General features: G+C 37.9%; 3 protein-coding genes and 1 long non-coding RNA gene across 5 annotated transcripts; 3 read left to right on the forward strand and 1 right to left on the reverse strand.

The window, feature by feature from the left end:
• Nucleotides 1–3,884: 3,884 nt before the first annotated feature.
• LOC122665771 (protein FAR1-RELATED SEQUENCE 5-like) lies at nucleotides 3,885–6,160 on the forward strand. Its single transcript, XM_043861909.1, has 2 exons — nucleotides 3,885–5,966; nucleotides 6,071–6,160. The coding sequence occupies exons 1-2, from the start codon at nucleotides 3,885–3,887 to the stop codon at nucleotides 6,158–6,160; spliced, it is 2,172 nt and encodes a 723-aa protein (XP_043717844.1).
• Nucleotides 6,161–7,244: 1,084 nt separating this feature from the next.
• Nucleotides 7,245–8,101, forward strand: LOC122665772 (BTB/POZ domain-containing protein SR1IP1-like). Its single transcript, XM_043861910.1, has 3 exons — nucleotides 7,245–7,457; nucleotides 7,550–7,619; nucleotides 7,742–8,101. Exons 1-3 carry the CDS (start codon nucleotides 7,285–7,287, stop codon nucleotides 8,099–8,101), a joined length of 603 nt encoding a protein of 200 aa, XP_043717845.1. The 5' UTR covers nucleotides 7,245–7,284.
• Nucleotides 8,102–13,716: 5,615 nt separating this feature from the next.
• On the forward strand, nucleotides 13,717–14,625 carry LOC122664190. Its single transcript, XR_006333306.1, has 3 exons — nucleotides 13,717–13,873; nucleotides 14,195–14,442; nucleotides 14,538–14,625. It is a non-coding gene; the product is annotated as an uncharacterized LOC122664190 (long non-coding RNA).
• Nucleotides 14,626–14,645: 20 nt separating this feature from the next.
• LOC122664187 (formamidase-like) lies at nucleotides 14,646–18,873 on the reverse strand. 2 transcript variants are annotated; one of them, XM_043859902.1, is made up of 7 exons: nucleotides 18,625–18,873; nucleotides 17,893–18,130; nucleotides 17,425–17,615; nucleotides 16,922–17,157; nucleotides 16,203–16,446; nucleotides 15,995–16,102; nucleotides 14,646–14,923 (listed from the first exon to the last, which is right to left on the reverse strand). In XM_043859902.1, the coding sequence occupies exons 1-7, from the start codon at nucleotides 18,841–18,843 to the stop codon at nucleotides 14,801–14,803; spliced, it is 1,359 nt and encodes a 452-aa protein (XP_043715837.1). In that variant the 5' UTR covers nucleotides 18,844–18,873; the 3' UTR covers nucleotides 14,646–14,800. The 2 variants fall into 2 exon arrangements, with proteins under 2 accessions (XP_043715837.1, XP_043715838.1); XM_043859903.1 differs by lacking the exon at nucleotides 14,646–14,923 and adding an exon at nucleotides 15,199–15,258.
• Nucleotides 18,874–21,893: the final 3,020 nt, after the last annotated feature.

A 21,893-nucleotide genomic window follows, 5' to 3' on the forward strand; every position in this document is an offset into this window, starting at 1 on the left:
CACGCTTTGCTCTACCATAAGCTGCCAAGCTCTGAAAGTGGAATTCCCACCCATCACCGACAACTGATTACTCATTCTCCTGCACTCCCTGGCCAACAGCAGAGATGGAATCTCTCTCTCACACGAACCCCGCAGCCACCCTGTCCCGTGTTGTCTCCTTCCCCTGCCCTGCTCTCACCTCGTGCTATTCCCTGCCCTCCATCTACCTTGCAAAATCTTGAAATGTTTGACAGTTTCCCTGTTCTTATTTCCAACAAATGGACAAATAGCAGCAGCTCGAGAACGGAATCTGAATCCATTAACCCTCTTTCAAGGAGGGTACCCATTTATAGTAGTTCTCAAATTGCCTGAGAAGTGCACAGAGATACTGCAATATGGTCTACAAAAAGACACCCCAAATCTCCATTACTAACCAAGACCTGATGAAGAAACAATTCATTGCAAACCAATATGGAAACACCTTCAGATTTTGGTTGTTCTTCCCGAGTTTTTGCATTAGAATTACTAAAAAAATACAGTAATGTACATGAGAGAGACAAAAGGGGCGGGGCAGATGCTAAGTAGAGATTCCAATTTCTCGTTTTCATTCATTGAATTGGAATTTTATCTTTCTTTTTACAATAAAAAAGATGGGTAACAGATTCACAGACCAAAAGTCCACATCAGATTCGATCCCCACCACGATCCAACTTCAACAATAGAAACTAGTTTTGAAGCCATGAAGTTGAAGAAAACTCCAGATCACAGAAGCTTTGGGGCATGGGGCGCAGGGAAGAAGACAGCGGGGAGGGGGTGACTGTCGTGTTTGCGGCAGTACTCAAGATCCTATAAACCCACCATTCAGCGGATGGGGTGAGGCGTAGTAGGTGGCTACTCCAGTTTTTGTAAATCTTTTTTCTATCAAAGTAGATTTTCCCTATTTTTTTTTAAGGAAAAAGTTCTCTATCCGGGAGTGTGGCCTACGCCAGCACTCCCATGAGTCTATCTCTCTCCTTTCTATGTGAAAAGCCATCTCTGCTCCCTTGTTTTGAGGAGAAGAAAGATAGATACATGGGAGTGCTGGCGTAGGCCACACTCCTGGACAGAGAACTACTTTTTTTTTTATCAACCCAAACCTTATATAATGTTGGGAAGCAGTTTTCTGCACGGGAGTGCTGGCTTATGGAAGCAGTTTTTCTGCACGGGAGTGTGGCCTAAGCCAGCACTCCCATGTGTCTATCTCTCTCCACCTTAAAACAAGGGGGCAGAGGTGTCTTTTCACATGGGCAGGATAGAGATAGACTCATGGGAGTACTGACATAGGCCACACTCCTGGACAGAGATCTTTTTTTTCATTAATCTTATCTCATTGTGCATCTACTTCCGCTCATCGAAAGTCTACCTCTGACTAAATCAATATCTCGTTTTCCCTTTGTTGCCATGGTGAGCAATGTTCCGCCTCTTTCTTAAATAGCTCTCGCTCTTCGCCTAAAGTCGAATCTGAACCCTTCCACCAAGAAGAAAAGCGAAGCGATCAGTGTGATCAAGCGGGCTAACTTTATGTTGAATAGTAGTTTTTTTTTTGGTAAACATATTGAATAGTAGTTAAGAACTTAATTAATATATAGGGAATGAATTGAGTTTCCCTCCACCCACGGTGAATGGGATCCCATTCACCACGGGCGGGAGAGGGCAAGAAGGGGTATTGGGAAGGTATTTTGGAACATACAAAAACCCTAGGAGGGGTTTATGATGGTGGGTGAACCATACTCAATGGGTGGAGGAAAACTTAGTTCAATATAAATTATGTTTTACTATCATGACTTACAAAATTGAAAATATCTGTCTGATCTCCATGCCGGAAGAAAAAAAAGGCTAAATAACCAACCTAAAATACCCCAACATCCTTAAGAAATACCCCCAACTTCTTCATATGCAAGCTTTGAGAAAAAGAGAGTGGTAAAATGCTGATGTGACACTTCAAAATTCCACCCCAACATTGTTTGGTTAATTTGGGATGGTGAACTTACAAAAGTTCAGGGGACATTATTAAATGCTTTGTTTGCTCATGTGACACTTTAAAATCCAACCCTTTTGCTATCCAAAGTCCCACCCTCTCACACTGCTCCGTAACCCACAACCTCGTTTGTAAAACAAGATTGCCTTCTATCATTGTGCTTTGGTAGAACATCTCCACCATTCTAGTCTAATTCTTTGCCTTCTTCTGGAGAATTCAATCGTGGGACTGTGATTGTTTTTCATTCCATGCTTTCATCTGATGCACCCTTTCCATTAAATGGGATTTCGGTGATGTCCACTAGATGGTTGCAGATATTAATCCTCTCCAATTTCTTAATAAAAGTGTGCAGTGCGGCAGTTCGGGGTAGAGATGTCGACACCTGGTAGCTTGAACATCCAACAATCTGAGCTCATTGATTTTTGATTTTTTTTTCTTCTTGAGCTCGGCACCATTGGATGTTCAAGCTGCCAGGTGTTGGCATTTCCACCTCGAAATACCATACTGCACACTTTAGGAAATTGCAGAGGATTATTTTCCAAGATAAAAATCCTCTGCAATGCAAGATCTGGTGGTGCGGCTTCCATTGTGCACCAGTTGGACTTCTCCAATCCTGCGGCTGTTAATAATTTGCTTGAGAATTGAAAACACCCCCATTTGCAAACCCGATTGGAGAGATGAACCGTCCCATTGAGCAAACGGGTTGAGTGAAAATCGCAAAATTCAAAATGGGTTAAATCCATTTCGTTCCCTCTTCCCACTCTCTCCACACATTCCAGTTCTGCTCTTCCCTCTCGATCGACACATATGTTACAGCTCTTCCCTCTCTCTCTCGACACAGATGTTACAGCTCGTCCCTCTCTATCTCTCGACACAGTACCTAGCTTGACTCATTGGCGCTCGCTCTTCCCTCTCTATCGATACTGCTGGTGGGACTCAAGTTAGGGTAGGTGAAAGGCTGGTCATAACCTCATCTCCAATATCCTTCTTTATTGTTTAATCTCTGCAAATAGGTAAGTGATTTCTGAGTTTCTTTTAAATCTGCATATACTACAATCATGGAAGTCTCATTTTGTTCTTTATTTCTGTTGGTATTTCACCACTTCTTTTCCCCCCCATTTAGATCCTAATTGTGAAGATCCATTTCTTAGTTTCTCTTTTCTTTTTCTGTTGGTTCATGTCATAAAACTCCTTTATTTGCCTTGATAAGTTAAGCTTTAGATCCTTCAGAAAGGGAGGGGTGGGTGGGTAAGAGGAACTTTGATATTCTTATTCTTTATTAGAGTAATCAGATAAAGAAAATAACCAACTTTTGGTCGTGGAGGGTGTATTGTATACCCCAAGCAGGGGTCTGTCCTTGGAGTTACTTCAAGAAACCAATGGTAAGGCTTCTTGAATGCTCATTCAGGGGCTGGAAGAATGGTAAAATCGATTGCTGATTACCAGAGTCCTATAATTACTACGATTTCTGACTTATCAGGCTTGTTACCTAATTTCCGATTGCTGTTTTGACCTCTGTTTCTGTATTTAAGAACATGATCTTCTTCCATTCTTAGATCTGGTTTCCAATTTGTTATTTCTTAACCTGGGTACATCTGTTTACTCTTTGAATCTTTCCAATTACTTGCTGATATCGAGACTTAGTTTGGGAAGTCCTATCTCAAGTAAGACTCTTCTGAAACTTGAGTTCAGATCCTTGTATTAAGTTCAATTTCTGATATTCCTGTCTCTATATCTGAATAGAGCAATTCATTGAAATTTAAACTAAATCTAAGATTATTACTATTTATCATTTATTATTTAATTTCTGATCCTTGTTTTTTCATGTGTGTTATTTGTAGAATTCAGATACTTTGGTTAGTTTGGATTACATCATTCTAATAGAATCATGGAGACTCCGACAGTAAGTCCTGAGGCTGAGTTAAGTGGAGATGTTGAATGTAAGCCTCAGATTGGTATGTTGTTTAATACAGAACTAGAGGCTTATAATTTTTACAACAAATATGGAGGAAGTCTTGGTTTTAGTATTAGGAGAGACTATGCAAATAAGAGCAGGAAAGACAAGACAACCATAACTTCAAGGAGATTTGTATGTTGTAAATCTGGTTTTAGGAAGGAATATAAGAGGGACGTTTACACAAGTAAACCACGAGCTAAGACAAGAACAGAGTGTCCAGCACGGATGTCCATATATTTGTCAGAGAATGGAAAATATGAGTGTCGTGACTTTGTTGAAGAACATAATCATATTCTTGATTTGGTTGATGAATCGAGGATCAAACCTAAGTCCATATTTGAGTATATGGGTAGGCAGGCAGGTGGGAGGGAGAACCTTGGCTACACTAGTCAAGATCATAAGAACTACCTCCGAACTAAAAAACAACGTTCACTATCTTATGGTGAGGCAGGGAGTTTGTTGAGGTATTTTGAAAACCAATGTAGGATCAATCCTTTTTTTACATACTCAATGCAATTGGACAGTGATGAACAAATAACTAATATTTTTTGGGCTGATCCAAAGATGATAATTGATTATGCACAATTTGGCGATGTTGTCAGTTTCGACACCACATTTTGCACAAACAAAGAGTATAGGCCATTTGGGATATTTGTTGGGTTCAATCATCACAGAGGAGCCATTATATTTGGGGCTGCACTTTTATATGATGAAACAGTTGAATCTTTCAAGTGGTTATTTGAGGCATTCGCGGAAGCACATGGGCAGAAGAAGCCTATCACCATTTTCACAGATCAAGATGCTGCTATGGCGAAGGCATTAAATGAGGTGTGGCCTGAGACATGGCATGGGCTGTGTACTTGGCACATAGTACAAAATTGCATTAAGCATCTGGGTGATTTGATGAAGGAAGACTCGCACTTTCTTAGAGATTTGAAAAAATGTATATTTCAATATGAGGAGGAAATACAGTTTGAGGATGGATGGCAGATTTTGCTTAGGAATTATGGAATTGAGAATAATTCATGGTTGCAGTGTATATACGAATTAAAATATAAATGGGCAAAGTGCTATATGAAAAATACCTTCACATTAGGTATGCAGAGTACACAGTTTAGTGAGAGTTTGAACAGTGACATGAAGGATTATTTAAAATCCACTTTGGACATTGTGCAATTTTTTAAGCATTTTGAAAGGGTTGTGGATGCTAAGCGAACCAACGAGTTAAAAGTTGAGTTTGATTCAAGAAACAAGCTTCCAAGGATAGTGAATGTGATGTCCCCTGTTATAAAACAAGCTGGGGAAGTCTACACTCCTTTGATTTTTGAACTCTTTCAAGAGCAGATGGATTGGGTTAGTATTTGCCTCATCAAAAACAAGAATGAAAGTAATCCCATGTGTGAATATTTGGTTGGTCTTATGGAATCAGAATGTGAGTACAAAGTATGTTGTAACCCATCTGAGCTTATGATTAATTGTAGTTGCAAGAAATATGAGACATTTGGCATTCTTTGTTGCCATTCTTTGAAAGTTTTGGATGTGCTAGATATCAAGTGTATACCTTCAGCTTATATTTTGAAGAGATGGACACGGGGAGCAAGAAACATGGTAGTGATAGACAATAAGGGAAAACAGGTTGAAGAAGATGTTAACTTAGACAGCTCACAACGATATAGGCGTCTATGTCCTGAACTTGTTAAGATTGCATCACAAGCTTCAAATTCAGCTGAGGGTTATGCCTTGGTGATGAAGGCTGCAAAAGAGTTGCGTGTACAGCTTGATAGTATCACTGCATCTGATGGCTCACAAGTGGCTGTCCCTAATGGTAGACAGAAGAAGAGCAAGATAGAAAAACAAAGAAACAAAAAGAGAAGAACTGAGACAAGAAACTCTCAAAATTCACAAGAAATTCATTCAACTCCTGCACCCACCAGTGGTGCATTTTCAATGTCGAATGTACCAGATTACCTTCAACAGATGGATGACAATATTAGCTTCACCTCACTTTCAACGGTATTTGTTTAATGATTCACTTAATATTTTTAATGTACCAGATTATCTTTCAATAATTCAGTTATTGAATTTAATATTTTTTTTCCATTCTTGTATTTGTGCAGGGAGGAACATCTGTGTATGATCTTTCCTTAGCTGTATCCTCTCAAGCATCAACAAAACTCTCTTTGCAGAATTTCCAAGAACAAGATTAAACAGCTCATGGTTCAACTATATGTAGGTTTTTTTTTTTTTTTTTTTTTTTTTTTTTTTTTTTGCATTTATTATGATTTTCAGAATACTAGTATTAAGTGGAATGTTTATTTTCAGAACTTTGGTATGAGAATATTATTTTTGTTGCAAGGGTACTATTAATCTTGTTTCCTCTTCATGCTAATTCATTTTAAGTAAAGTTCTGTTTTCAGTTTATAATGACTTTTGCTTGTATCAGATGTTGACACAATTTGTTGCTTGTGGTGGTAGTGTAATTTTCAGTGCATTTAGGAATTTACAGCCTTACCAAAAGGGTTAAAATTTGCTGTTTCTTCTATGAATATTATGTTTAGTGATACTGACCAGAGGTTGGGGTAACTAGAAGAGCAACACTTGCTGAACTGGGTTAGAGTTGGTGGGGGTAGCAGTTGCTGAACTGGTTTAGAGTTGGTGTGCTTTTTAATTTGGAGAGAAAAGATACTGCATTTAAGGCTGATCAGTTGGATGGAAATAAGGACAGCCAAAAAGGGCAAAAAAAAAAAAAAAAAGAGCTCAAAGGACCTTTGCATGGAGAAGCTCAGGCCTGATATGCATTCACAGCTCACAGAAACCAGGAAAGCCATTTAATGAGATCTGGTCCATCTGGAGTTACCCAATTAGTTTTCCTTCTAGATAATCACATGGAAATTTCCCAACCCACAAGATAAAATGAGTGGAATATGTAATTCCCTATTTGGCATTTGAAGTCTGAAGATGCAGGGGAGGTAAAGCATATGGGCTCTTTTTAAAAATTAGTATTTCTGTAACTCGTCATCCCCCAGAGGAGTTAGTTACCTGTCATTGGTCCACAATACAAACTGGGAATTCCATAATTTGAGTTCAACTTCCAAAAATTAGCTGAGGCATGTTTGTTGGGATCATAAATGGAAGCAGAGGATGAAAATCTCCACTCTTTATGTGGGAGATAGTACCAGAAAGCCAAAGTAAAAGCAATGCAGTCAAACGATACAAGAAACTGTGTCAAGCCCATTACTTCACAGCCTGTGAGAGTTCTAGAAAATCTAGAAGAACCAGACAATCTAAGATATTTTCTTGCTCTATTCTTCTGTTCAATTCTTTGTTCTTCATGTGTTCTGGAGATTCTTCTCTGAAGAAAACCCAAACAGTTCTGGCTTTCTGGTTTCCATCATGTGGGAATCAGAGAGTGAGTCTGTTATGGGAAGAGAGTATGGAGATGGAGTCCTCAGTTCAAGTAACCATGGAGTTAAGACTGATGGGGGAACGAAGAGATCAGTCATGGTAATTCTATACTATTTATTTAATGTTTGTGTGAATTCATTCGATTTGGATTTATAAGTTCCTAAAGCAAGTTGGGGTTGTCCTGTAAATAGGTATGTTGCTACTGATATTCCAAGTGATGTTCTAGTTCAAGTTAGAGATGTTAGTTTCCACTTACATAAGGTAACTAATTCTCTGTTACAGAAGGTCTACTATGGGTTCTCTACTCTTTATGGATTCCATTTTGGGTTTTAGATTTTTTTGTTGTTTAATTATTTTTCCCTTCTTCATTTGTGTACTGGAAGCATCCCTTGCTCTCCCAGAGTGGAAAGATGAATAGAATCATATATGAATCACGAGATGCAGACCTGAACATGATTGTGTTGGATGACCTTCCAGGTGGAGCTGATGCATTTGAGCTTGCAGCAAAATTCTGCTCTGGGATTGCAATTGATCAGAAAGATGCAAATATCGCAGGCCTTAGAATGACTTACAAAGACTCTATAAAAGTTTCTTTTAATCACTATTTTGTGTTGGATCAAATGAATATCTTGGAAAATCTTCTAGTTTTAGAATTTTGCTACCACTTCATTGTAACTGCTGCAGAAAAATATACAAATAAAAGGTTTGGAAAATTGAATCTTTCCAATGAGAACTGCAAGTGACAGCAAGGACAGCAAGGAAGGGAGAGTGAATCCTTCCAATGAGAAACAGTGTTAGTATAAATGTCCCTACCGTATTTGTTATTTTGAAGATCTGTATTCAGCCTATATATGTACTGAAAGACTTTCTGTACATATATCCAACCACTAGTACTCTCCCACTCTTTTTGCAGAAGCTGCTGCCATTCATCTTGGGGGAGTGAAAGTGATTCTGCCCAGCTAATTTCTTTTTTGCAGGATGTGTGAATTTTCTTCGGAAAATTTATACCATTGTCTGTTATATATCTTCTGTTTTGGTGTCTTTTGATGTAGATCATTTTTGTCATGCTCTTAGAGATGGTAATTACTAATTAGGCTGCTCATTGTCTAGCATCATGGGCTTCTAATTCAAATATGGATGGGGATGGATAAACTCTCCCACTCTATGTTTATGGGGTTGTACTGAAAATTCTCCCATTCTATGTTTATGGGGCTGTATTGACTTCTGTACATTATTTTAAAACATATGTACTGAGCAGACTGGAGTTTCTGTGGGAACACCAAAATAATCATGTAAGACTTTCTTTAAAACAGAATAATGTACTGAAGCACATATTGATATTATTGTTTTGGTAAACTTTCTATATCATATCAGAAGGCTCATCCCTTAATTCTGCATTCCTAAGAATATTTTGCTTGGTGAGTAGCATCTTGATGGTCTTCTCCTGGTTACTTGGAACTTGATGAGATGAATGCTCTTGCTCTGGCTATTGTTCTAGTTGGTAAGTTTTCCAGAATTAGTGTGAAATCATAAAGTCAAAGGTTTGAAAACTTGAACAGCCTTGAAATTGGATGTCTGCCAAGTTAAATTGACAAACAAATCAATTCAGGTTTGAGTAATTGTTAAAATAAAAATTACATTAGGAACAAGAAATGGATAGTGAAATCCAGGATTGGTTTTGGAGGCTGTTAGTGAGGACTGGTTTCAAGACAGAGATGTAGCATATGTTGTGTATGTGCAGTTACTATCATGGTACATTAGGAACAAGAAATGGATAGTGAAATCCAGGATTGGTTTTGGAGGCTGTTAGGGAGGACTGGTTTCAAGACAGAGATGTAGCATATGTTGTGTATGTGCAGTTACTATCATGGGCTTAGCAGTTAATGTGGCTACAATAAATGTGGCATATTTAGATGGTCTAGGTCTAGGAATAAACAGCTTGAGCTTTATTAATCAGGTGATGTATTTCATATTTTCTTAGAAGTTAGAACACTTTCATTTTCTAAATAGATATACAATTCAGGGAGAACTTCTTCTCTCCTTCAAACAAATTGGGCTGAGTCTTGGCTGCACAAGACCCAGAATTAAGTTGGGTTTTCGAGGCATAATGCTTTCCATAAGTCCATAAATGGGACAAATGAGACATTACGAACTTTAGAGGAATTAATTCTCGCACAACATGAAATCAGATGAACAGTCTAAAATAGAACAACATTTGTTCAGCTACTTTTTTTCCTTTGGTGAAAAGTAAATAAATATAGTAGATTCATTCTAAAGCTGATTCCCCATGCAATAGTATGGACTCTATAGTATGAATCCTGATGGATTTGAACCATCATACCCTAGATGATTCCCAGGTACTCTCCCATTTTGAGCTAAGGATTGACCTTCAAAAAACATGTTAGAACTATCCTGGTTGTAAATAATTCTAATTTTACTTGCCTCAAACATGAGCAAATTGGCCAAACACACGAGCAGAAGTAACATGAAATTACATTAGTCATAACTCATAACAAAACACTATCAGATGTAACATTATAGTCTGATAATACATTAGTTATAACAAGTCATTGTTCAGTCAGTCAAACTGGAAAACATGTAAAGTTTACACAGATGTATAAAATACACAGCACGAAAGAAACAACACCAAAATACAAAAGAAGATGGTCATTCCATAGTAATGTTTGAGTAACGTTTGGTCCACTAGTATTTGGTTATGCACTTGTGGGCATAGTTGTCAAGGCGTCGCCTAGGCATCCAAACGGTTTTGTTAGGGCCTAGACGACTTCCATCTTAATGCAAGGTGCCTTGCACTGGTTTTTTTGGTATTGAACCTAGTATTGGCCCTTATTTATGCCAAATATCATTTAGGTAAATGACATTTACTTAATATATTATTCATAAATAAGCAAATAACCCCCTATTTGAATCCAATAAAAATAGTTAAAAAATAAAATTCCAAAAGGATAAAAGTCAACCCCCCAGTTCAAGAACAAAAAGCTGGATTTTTCGACGGTAGGTAAAATTTTCAACTTTCTAATGCTAGGATTTTTCTCAAATCTAAAAATTCTATAAATCTTAATATGGTAGAACATTGCTAAAAACCAAAGTGCAGTAAAATATTCATTTGTTTTGATATCTAATTTTTTTTTCTTTCATTCAGAGCGATTTTGACAGCATTCGCGCATACCAAATAACGTTTAATCGGAACATAACTTCTTCAATATAAATCAGATTTAAAATTTTTTGGATTTGTTGGAAAGCTGGTTTTGTGCTCTACCTAATACTAAAAGTCTCATTTAAAAATAAAATCATCTGACTAGTCAAACTTCTTAGAGAGCAAAAACATTTCTCTAAATCGAAAACAATTTAATTACTTATAGATAAGATCATATTTTCTAAGAACAGTATAAACCAAATGTGAGACTAGTATAAACCAAATGTATGTTTGATTGTTTCAAACTTCCAATAGCTTGCTTCTTCAGTTCTGTTGTCTTTTAGTTCTATGTTGATTTTTGATTACTTGATGTGGCGTAATATTGATTTTTGATGATCTGATGTGACTTAATGTTGATTTTTTATGACTTGAGGGGGATTTTTGATGATATAAGGTATATATTATAGCATGCTAAAATATTGCAGCATACTAAATAATGTTAGAAAAGGAGGAAATAGAAAATAACACTTGGGGCGCCTTGGTCGCCTAGGCAACACCTAGGCAGGCGCCTTGTCGCCTAAGCACTTAGACACCCCTCCAGCGCCTTGGGTTGCTTTGCCGCCTTGACAACTATGCTTGTGGGCCAAATGCTCGTTATGGTGTAACCAAATTCAACCGTGTGAGGCTATTAACACTTTCATATGATTGACATGCCCCTGTGTCTACAATTCTCGATTCATTTCCCAAAATCTGATTCACCTAGAAAAAAGACTCCGGATGTCTTCTACTTATCTAACATCTATAAATCTCCGCGCAAGATTTTTTGCGTAAGGGAAGTCTGCATGACCGTCCTCCCTTGGCCACAGTTACACATCGGTGGTTGTTCATCCATTTTTGTGAAAATATAAGGCAATGGAAATAATAACGATAGTTGGAATTCATGCTAGCAAACCACAAACATCTTTTCCAATCTTACTCTTCAGAAAATGTAGTTCTGTATTGGCTTCTATGCAACATGGGAGTCTTACTCTTCTGTTAATTTTTCTCTCTGTATTTCTCCAAATCGTATTTCTCCAAATCGCAATAGGGTGAGTTATTGAACAAGATTAAACAAAAAATTGTAGTAGGGTGGGTTCTTGAACAAGATTAAACAAAAAAAATCACAATATACTTATTTAAAAAGCTTGAACAAGATTAAACAAAAAATTGTTGCAGGGTTTAGACAAAAAATCGCTATAGGGTGGGTTTTTTAACAAGATTAAACAAAAAATCGCAATACACTTCTTAAAAAAGCTTGAACAAGAAATCCAAAATGTCTTACCTGTGGACATGTTTTCGCGAAGGGAGATCGCAAATGTCTGAAGGTGGAAGACTGCCGTCGGAGGGAGATCTGGACTTCAAAAACCCTAGTAGGAGTAGAGGGAAGAGACCAGGAGAATCTGCAGTACTGTGTCGAGAGATGGAGTGTTGCGATTTTCACTCAACCCGCTTGCTCAATGGGGCTGGTCATTTCCCTAATTGGGTTTGCAAATGGGTGTTTTCAATTGAAGTGAAGCAAACTATTAACAGCCACAGGATTGGAGGACTCCACGAGGCGCACAATGGAAGCCGCACCGCTACTGCACCGCTAGATCTTGCACTGCAGAGGATTTTTAACCTATGGTTTCAAAAGAGTAAATCAATTAGGAAAAATGGTTTAGGAAGAGAATTATTATGCCGCATTTGGAAACCAGGTAAAATGAAATAATTCAAGGCTTTCCTTATGGATAAAAAACCCTAATTGAATACAGAGAGAGAGCAAATAAGGCACCATATTTAAAGTCTATTTTTTGGGTTATTGTCATCATAAACATCTCTGGCATCCAACAAGCCGATTTAAGGAGTTTCTTCCGCTAACAAGGGAAACTTCTTTGACACTATTAATCTTGAATTGGCCCTAACCCCCTGAGCAGAATGCGTAGGATGTGAGCGGATGGGGGGGTATGTGGGGTTTAGTGGTTTTTATCTCGACCGGTTGAAGGTTTGGTTCAATGGTCTAGATGGGCTATTGGAGAAGAAAGAGAGTGAGTGGAGTCTTCACAAGGTTAAGTCTTCCAAGTAAGTGGAAGGATGGAATCTTCAACAAAGTTGGGTCTTCCAAAAGAGTGGAAGAGGTGGAGCCTTTCAAGTGTTGGAGTTTTCCAAGGAGGTGAAGTCTTCAAGATGGTGGATAGAGGAGAGAGAGAGAGAGTTAGTGGGTGGGTTTTCTCTAAGGAGAGAGAAAATGAATCTTGCTCAACAAGGTAAAGGAGTCCTATAAAAGAAGAGAGATGTCTACCAAAGAGAGTAGTGTTCCTCCAAATAAGTAACCAAAATGTGAGGATCCTAGTGAGAGTTTAAGAGGTACAATGTGGGAGCAACATGTGTGTAAGGGCTAAGCAAGGAGCCAAGGTGAAGGTATGTAGAGTAAATAGAAGATGAGAGAAGGGTGTACATGGGGGTATGTAGAGTAAATAGAAGATGAGAGAAGGGTGTACATGGGGGCTTGGGTTTGGGTATCAGATCGTAAGGGTTGTACTATTATCTCTTCTCTTGATTCATAGTGAAAGTTGGATCTCACTCTGTGGACGTAAGCAGCTTTACCGAACCACGTAAATCTCTTGCTTGTTCTTTGTGTATGTGCTTATTTTCTTTTGTGTTTTGTTGATATTGCACGTATTGTTTTTGTGCGTTGCTCACATCCCATAGAGAAAGTTTGAAATGTTGTTTTTCCAACCCCAACATTATGGAGAGGGTTGCAAAGAGTGGTAGGAAGGATGTTGGGGAGAGGGAAAAAGGTGGGGGAGGGATTGGAGTTTCAGACGGGGTAGACATGGGTTGCGCAAGGGGGTGGCAATGGCTGGACGATCGTGGGATTGACCACAAGCTCAAATCTTGTAATCAATCCAGTCTGGATGTCCGGTCCTGCAAAAACTATACTGAAAGAGCTAAAAACTATCGTAGTCCCATTACTTCCAACTCCAACGGACACACTCAAGTATCTCAAGCTACTAGCAGGTTGTCACTTGTGAGTGTTGCTATATGTTATATTATTCGCCAATTATAAATGGGTTAGTAGTTATTCTAGATTTTGACTGCAATGCAAAACGCCTGCTTGTTTGAACGGAAATAGAGAGGATATTTCTGTTTTTTCAATAAATCCCTTCCTTTTGCCAAGTGGAGATTTCTTCTCTCTGTGAGCACCACTATGCATGTTTGTAGTTTTAGGCATTAGTTGCAATCTTTAGTTACTGTATTGGAAATTTTCACTGATGAAAACAAATGCCAACTTTGGATCCTGGCTATCCAGTCCCTCTTACATGGGATCTTCTAGGGATATGTTATAAGTTTTCATGGAATATGGATAAGAAGGGCATTCCCAGTGCACGAGACTCCCACCATTGTCATAATGTACACAGCCTTACCCCTGCTTTCGCAGAGAAGCTGTTTCCAGACTTGAACCCGTGACCACTTGGTCACAATGGAGCAACCTTTACCGTTGCACCAAGGCCTACCCTCTTTCATGGAATATAGATATTCATGTTTTTAGTTTTAGGCATTAGTTCCCATGTTTAGTTACTGTCTTGGAAATCTTCACTGATGAAAACAAATGCCACTTTCAGATCCTGACTTTCAGAGTATTCAGTTGTTTTGCGATAAGATTCAAGACTCAGATGTATATTCATCATCAAGTACTGAGCAAACATGTTGGATCCATAGCGAATATATTCAGGTGTTTTTACTTTGTCAAGGAAATGTTATTTCTAATTAGTTCATCACATGGTATATAAATATTCTGATTCAGTTAATATATGTCGACTTGAATTTGGGTCTGTACGGTTGGAAAACTTGCTTTGTTCTTCATGTATCTGAAATGTATCTTTTAGAGAAATAAGAACAGGTTGCACTGTATCCACCTGGAAATATATGACAGTATAAACATCTGAATGATGTGGAACTAAATTTTGTTCAGGAAAGGAAACAACTGAACATTCATACATGAGGGAAAGAAAAATGTATAAGGTTCTGTTCAGCTTCCACCATTCATCATTTTAGTACTAGAAGTTTCATTATCAAAGCCTCTTACAATATCTTATATAATTTCATATGAATGAATGATTCCATTTATATGAAGCGCCCAAGTATGGGTTTTGCTCTCTTAATTCTAGGTTTTCTAGGATTCTTCAAATCCTCTTTTACAAACATAGATTGAAACATGCAATCAACTATTAAGGTATCTTCTAGCTCTTGGTTCCTCTGATATCGATTATGCTCTGGCACTAGGATTCTTTGTGATGGGCAAGTTTCCATCATAAGTGCATTTCAGAACATCTGGTTTCCTCAGCACCCGTGGTCCCACCGGTACTTTGCCAGTTTTTGGGCGAATATCCTGCACGCCACCAAGTATTCAATTTTAGTAAAATATGAAAGCAGGGCTTAAATATATAGCCATTTACAGGAAACCTGGAGTATGAAGGTGACAGCATGTATTGTGCTACATGTTTATCAATATGAAGGATCCATATGCTAAGCACTCCTTTTGAATGAGTAACTGCCTTAAATTGCACCAGTTGGACAACCCAAACCATCCAATTGGTGCAATTTCGTGTGTGAGTATGTTGGGGTGCCGGGGGGTGGGGGTTCAAAGGCCTGCTTCTTGTTTCACTCCACATTAAAGCTCTAGATCTTTCTATATTTCAAATATTGAGAGAGGGAAACTAATCCCTGCACAATATTACAACAGTATCATGATAGGCCAGTTTTGAAAAGAAAAATAAGTTTGTCTATGCTCAAGACAAAGACAAACTAATGTCTTTGATTGAATAAGAGGGGTAAAAGTCCGGTGCATTATCTGCTTGCTAAGTGCTACAAGATGCCAATTGATTGATCAAAACCTGCCAGCAGACAGACTTGCTTTTGACACCGTCAATGTCTCACATGAGGTAGCACCAATAGGTGAGAATGACAAGATGCTAGGAAGTCGATTCAGATGGTTTGCTCATTCAAATAATTGCAATGTCCATGCAAGGAAGGAGCAAGTATGTGATTCAAGACAGGAAAATGACCTGATAAGTCTTGAGATAGGATACAACCTAAGAGAGAGTGAAAAGCATGGACAAGATTCATTTGATAATTCATAATGGTCAGGACTCAGGATAAGGCTATATTGAAAAATTACATTCAACTTGTTTGGTTCAGATCCATAATTTCTAAGAGAGCAGCTTGCAGATATAATGGTAACTCTGCAACCACAATTATGTTGGAAGAACCAAGTGATGATGATTATATTTTCAGTGGAGCCACTGTAATAAAGCTGGAGGAATGCTGCAATTTATCTGATTTTGCAATTTGAAAAGAGTTGTAGGACATTAACCATTGGAGTTTAGAAAAATACTGCAAATTGGCATTATCCTTTCATTAGAATAGCTAACAAGTTTATAAAGTGTCAAAACTGAACGACCTGGTCGAATATAGCTGTTGGAATTGCAAGAGTTGCACAGGCATTGGGAGAATCAACTATTCCTGAAATCCTTCCTTCACAGGGGCAAGCTGATAGCAGAAGATAGACCTGATAGACAGAATTGTATGCCTAACGTTAGTACAACAACACAGTTCCTAATGTCCCAATCTCTCTCTCTCTCTCTCTCTCTCTGGTGCAGAAGTTAGACCTGTTCTCTAGAGTATCCAAATTTAGAGATATAGTCAATGGCATTGAGTACTGCACGCTTGAATGCAACACTTGCATCAAGATAATGTTGCTTCCCACTCTCGTCTACACTGACACCCTCAAATACCAACCATTCTGAGAATCTTGGTTCAACTGGGCCAATCTCAAAGATTGGGTTTACATGAAGAGGAGTTGGACCCATTGGTGTGAGGTACTCTCGCATTCCACCCCTTATGATTTCACACCTGATACCAAGACAATTGTGTCATTGATTAGCTCTGAAATTAGAGAGGGGATTAGACGATTAATTTTTATAAACAGACAATAACTTCATTGAATAAAACCAAGTTATGGTGAGTAATACTGGGCAAAAGCTGCTGGGAGGGAGAATAGATTCTTGGTTTGAAGTTAATAGAGCAAGAAACTCCTAGTAAGCTACCCAGTGTAACAAATTCAGTTCTTGGTCTCACTTCTCAAAAACTTGTGAAATGAAGAAACATGGTCTTTGTCTTTGAGTCTTTATTGTTGATTTTTTATAGGCAAATTTGCAGAAGGATTTCCAACGCAGAACATTTTGAGTTTTTGAAAACTTGAGATTTGAGGATGTTGATGGTTGATGTTTCCATGACATGGTACTATCTTAGAAGTTTCTATTAAGGGAAAATTTAAAACGTTCACCACATATATACAGAAATTTGATGAATAAGGTAAGAAAAGTACTTGAGCTCTAGAAATCCATCCATCTCTATTGCTCCACAGAATGAAACTTCACCATCACCCTGAGAGAAGTGCATGTCACCTGTGCTAAGATTTGCTCCATCTACAAATACTGGAAGGTATATTTTTGAACCTGTGCTGAGATTTTTGATGTCACAATTTCCTCCATTTTCTCTTCCTGGAATTGTCCTTGCTGCTTCCTTTGCAATTTTCTCCCATTCTGGTGTTCCATCTTCTATCTGCACATAGCTTCTAACAGTCAGCATGTTTCTTGTTTCCCCATACGATGTTAGTGGATCCATTGGAAACTAAACATGCCTAACTGGATATGTTGGAGAACATGTGTATGGATGGCCACAAGACCACTATCTGTTATATGGTTGAGATTAAAAATTTTCACAATGAAGGACAACAGGAAATATACACACAGGAATTGATAGATGTTTTTGTGTCAGACTAGACTGCTTGAAGAATGAACATTTGCAGTAATAGTCAGTGAATCATACCTTTCCAAGAAGGCAGGCTTCTGGTGTTGGCAGGCCTGCAAATGGTCGTTGGTGCAGGACCTCAGACAGTGTCATAGACTTGTGGCCTTTTTCTTGAAGTTCTCTTTCCCTTTCATTCCATATGTTTAGGAGTTCCATTGATGGTGCAGTGCCAATAAGTCCAGGGTGAGTTATACCAGGAAATCGAACACCTGCAAAGAAGAAACAAAATGCAGGGAAGGATATCATAATATCGGACACATCCTGGATTTGTTAAATAAATGAAATAGCTCATGAAATGCCACTTGGAGGTTCAACCCAAAACCTTAAGGCATTAGGTGGAGCTGGCGCAAGGGTATACTAAAACACATCCTGGGACTATACCTATGTAACTCCCAGCAGATGTAGTCCAATAAACAGTTAGGATGTTTTTTTTTAACGAGTCAACAGCATGTTTAAAGGAAGTGGGAATAAGATAAGAGAAGTTACCTGGTATTTGAGGGGAGTGGGCATATATCCCTTCAAAATACCAAATAGCTTTGGTTGCAGCAGGGAAATGATCGGTAAGAAAACTACCCCCATGCTCTCTGTCCATTGATGCCGTATAACCCCATTCAGATCCAGGAAGAGGACCCAAATTGCAGATTTCAACTGCAAGAAGATCACCTGGCTTAGCCGGCACACCCTCTTTGTCCAATACTCGAATGGGTCCGCTGAGATAGTGTACCTAGACCATTGTCATATGAAAAGGTTGAAATGATCTAAAATATTTCACCATCTTAATATATTTACATTGATCACAGTGTCAGTTGAAGTTAAATGTTGTAAGAAGATTAAGGATTGGTCTAAGAACTTCAATTATAGTGCAAGTGGCATAACTATGATGCTGGATCTGTCGAATTTTATTTTATGGTTAAGAAATGATAAGACATGTTCTTTGCTATTTATAAGATCTACAAGGCAGAAGCTTGCACAAGCTGAAGTTAAGAGGCTAGTATTTTTCATGTAACTGTACTCTGTAATACTTGTATGAACAGTCCTCACAGATTGTTTATACAGTGAAGGCTAGGAGACTCTTGGTTCTCTCCCTACTGATCTTTCCTTAAGAAGCTTTCCTGATTAATCAAAACTCAAATTATGCACACTTCATCAGTATGCTGGTCTGACAACAGTTGTAAAAATTTTTTCAAACAAAAAGAAAAACAAAAATCTTATACTTACAGCAAAAAGATTTGAGTTTTTTATATCAAGGGCACTGTCATTGTCTCCAACTGCTCCTCCATTACAGTCTACCATCTCAACTCTAAACACCTCACCTTCTTTAACATCTGCAACAGCGGGTATGTCTGGGTGCCAACGGTTGTGAAGAGGTGCCTTCTGTTCCCATGGCTTCTTCTTCAGGTCAATAGGAACTACTAGTCTTGGAGTAGTAGGAGCCATTACTGATCCAGTGGAAGGTGAGGAGTAAGGGTATCTGTAACAGTCTTGTAGATCAACTATTATGTGTATATAGTAGATGACAAAGTCGAAGTTGCAGATTTTTCTCCATTGGTCCCCACCAACTTTCAATAAAAGGACAATTTTTTCTTTACAATTATCATGGTTCCCACTAACCTTCACATATTAATTCTTCAAAACTCTGTTTGATGATATTTGAGGGTTGTCCTCTTTCTTACATGCAAGCTTATAATACAGCTTAGGGATGTAAGTTTGGATCATTAGCTCAGTTTATTAACATATTTTCCTCATAATCTAAGTGATTAATTTTTTCTTTCTAATCTTCTTTTGTATTCTTTGGGTTAGGAATCCAGCAGAATTTGTATCCCTTTACAAATGAAGCAATTTCGTGGCTTATTCAATCAAAATGGTTTGGCTTCAAGACTTCTAGTGAACCAAAACCCAAGCTGAAAATAACCCATAAGAAAACCTAGGCCACTAAATGAATGATGAATGAAGGGTGAGAGTATCACTGTTACATATGAATATGATATTCTACAGAACTGATAGTGCTTTAATCCATCTTAATCTATCCTTTTCATCTCTAGTGGACTGAATCAAATCCCTACTTGAGGACATGAAACTCCAGCTCAGTGTTCCACTTACTAGTAAGTTTGAGACCCACTAAGATTCTCCTATCATATATACCTTTATGCTATCCTACCAGAGAAAAGAAATCTAAATCATGAAAGATTCTAGAAAGGCGATATTTGGTCTCTGCTAAATGTGAATTCTGAATTTTCTTTTACAAAATTTAATCTGAATATTGTTCTGCATAATGTATAACATCTTCTGTGGATCTCTATTCCTCTGGATTTTTTTTATTTTTATTTATTTTTGGAGACAGGAGGGGTATCTGACTTTAGGCCGACTAAATCCCCCCCTGGGCTCGTACATGAACCCCGCGCCACGCACGAACCAGGAGCTTCTGGGCCCTAGTGAGCCTTAGGCGGGTGGCCCCAAGAAATTATGCAGCGCCGAAGGTTTGATCACGAGACCTCGCTTCTTGAGGCGGAGTCTCTATTCCTCTGGATTTTTGTTCTTTTATCTGAATTAGCCCAATCATAAATGGCTGGGATCAGGGTTATACAGTCTGACTCGGTAGGGACTTCAGATCTATACTCAATATAGTAAGGGTTTATACACGGTTATACGATTCGGTTCGGTGCGAAGTGAAATTGAAAAAAAATCGTTATCGAACCGTTTATTAACCGGTTTCAGATTGTGAAACCAAAATCTATTATAAACATTTCAGTTTAAACAGTTTTTGATTGTTTGATTTATATCACTATTTTCTCGCTTGATGGGTTGTGTTTGTATATTATAAATTATGTAATTTATAATAAATCTCTCTCACCTACATGCTTTTTGTATATTCTAAATGTAACCAACCCTGTTGTAACCGTATTTTATTTCCCTTTTTACCCTTAAATATTATGGACACTCTTTTTCTGGTGGGAATGTTTTTATAATTTCTCCTCTCTCTCCCCCTCTCCTTCTCCCTCTCCCCTTCTTCTCCGTCTCTGGCTTTCCCTCTCCCTCTGGCTCTCCCTGCTCTTATTCTGGTGGGGATGTTTTTATAAGGCAATCAGGGAGGAGATAGAACTGGCAGTGAGGTTCGCACCATTCCTTGCTGCACCATCTCTGTCACCATTCATTGCTGGGCAGTTTAGATTTCACGCGGGTGATGGAAGAAGGAATCAAGAGGGAAAAATGAAGTTAACATGTAATGTGAAATTACACTTTGTACCCTTCAGTTCATGTAAAAATACATTATGTTTGAGGACAAACAAAACCCAGTTACAAACTCTGTTTGTAACCACACCTTAATATAAATGCTAAGATTCCACAAAAGAAAAGGGCAAGAGATTGTTCTCTGGTCGTGTAACACATGCACTAACACGGGGCCAATGAGAGTCCACACAGAGGCATCAACGTAGATGTGATTTTTTATTTAATAGGGGGCAAGGCAGTATTTTCATGCGCTCATGTGTCTGGGTGCAGCAGCCATACCCAACCACATAGTATTCCTTTTTTCAAAGAAAAAATAACAAATATTAGAAAATTACTTTAAAAGGAGGATATATGTTCTAATATTTCAAAACCTTTTATTTTTCCTATAATAAAGATTCCAAATAACGTGCTTCAATCAATTTGCTTCATATACACAATAGAGTTTTCCTCATTTAAAATTACCTCATAGGCGATGTTAGTTGTAAAAAACGTATGCCAAAAATAAAAATATACCTAAAAAAGATTATCTGAAAACTCTTTCATGGAAAGAATGTAAGATATACTTCAATATAAGGGTGTCAATCGGTGAGGTTTATATTTTGATAAGGTGAAATCAAAATCGAACCGGATAAGAATCAGTCAAAATCAGAATCGTTTTGCATATGGTCTGATTTTTTTCGGTTTTTATTCGGTTTTCATTATCCGATTCACAATCGGTTTACATGCGGTTTGTGTAGTGTCGTTTTAGGAATCAGTAATGAAGACAACTTTAGTTTTCAAGGCCTTTAAATTCTCGTGTTTCCCCATTCTCTCTCGGTCTCCTTCATTCATCATATTTCCTATGCCTATGTAATAAAAATAAAAAACTTCCCTTCTTCAGCTGTCATTTTTCTTTCCTATTCTTTGTTTTTCTATTTTTTGTTCTTCTCCACTCTCACATGATGAACAAACTATTTCTTCTATTAAAAAATAAGATTGTGTTAATCCATTTTAACATCATCCATAATTTTCAATTCATACTTGAATAAATATAATATATAGTTTATCCATGGTATGCTACTTATTTTATGTTTCATGTTGATGCAATAATTATATTTATTAAATTAATTAATCCAATTGATGCATGGGTTAGTATTAAAGTAAGAGGTATCGGTTTCTATTCGATTTTTCCGATTTCTTATTCGATTTAGAACCGCGGTTTTGCGGTAAAAATCAAAACCGAACCGGGAAGATAACCTATAAAATCAAAACCGGACCAT

This window comes from Telopea speciosissima, chromosome 6 (assembly GCF_018873765.1).
Source record: "Telopea speciosissima isolate NSW1024214 ecotype Mountain lineage chromosome 6, Tspe_v1, whole genome shotgun sequence".
Taxonomy (NCBI): Eukaryota; Viridiplantae; Streptophyta; class Magnoliopsida; order Proteales; family Proteaceae; genus Telopea; species Telopea speciosissima.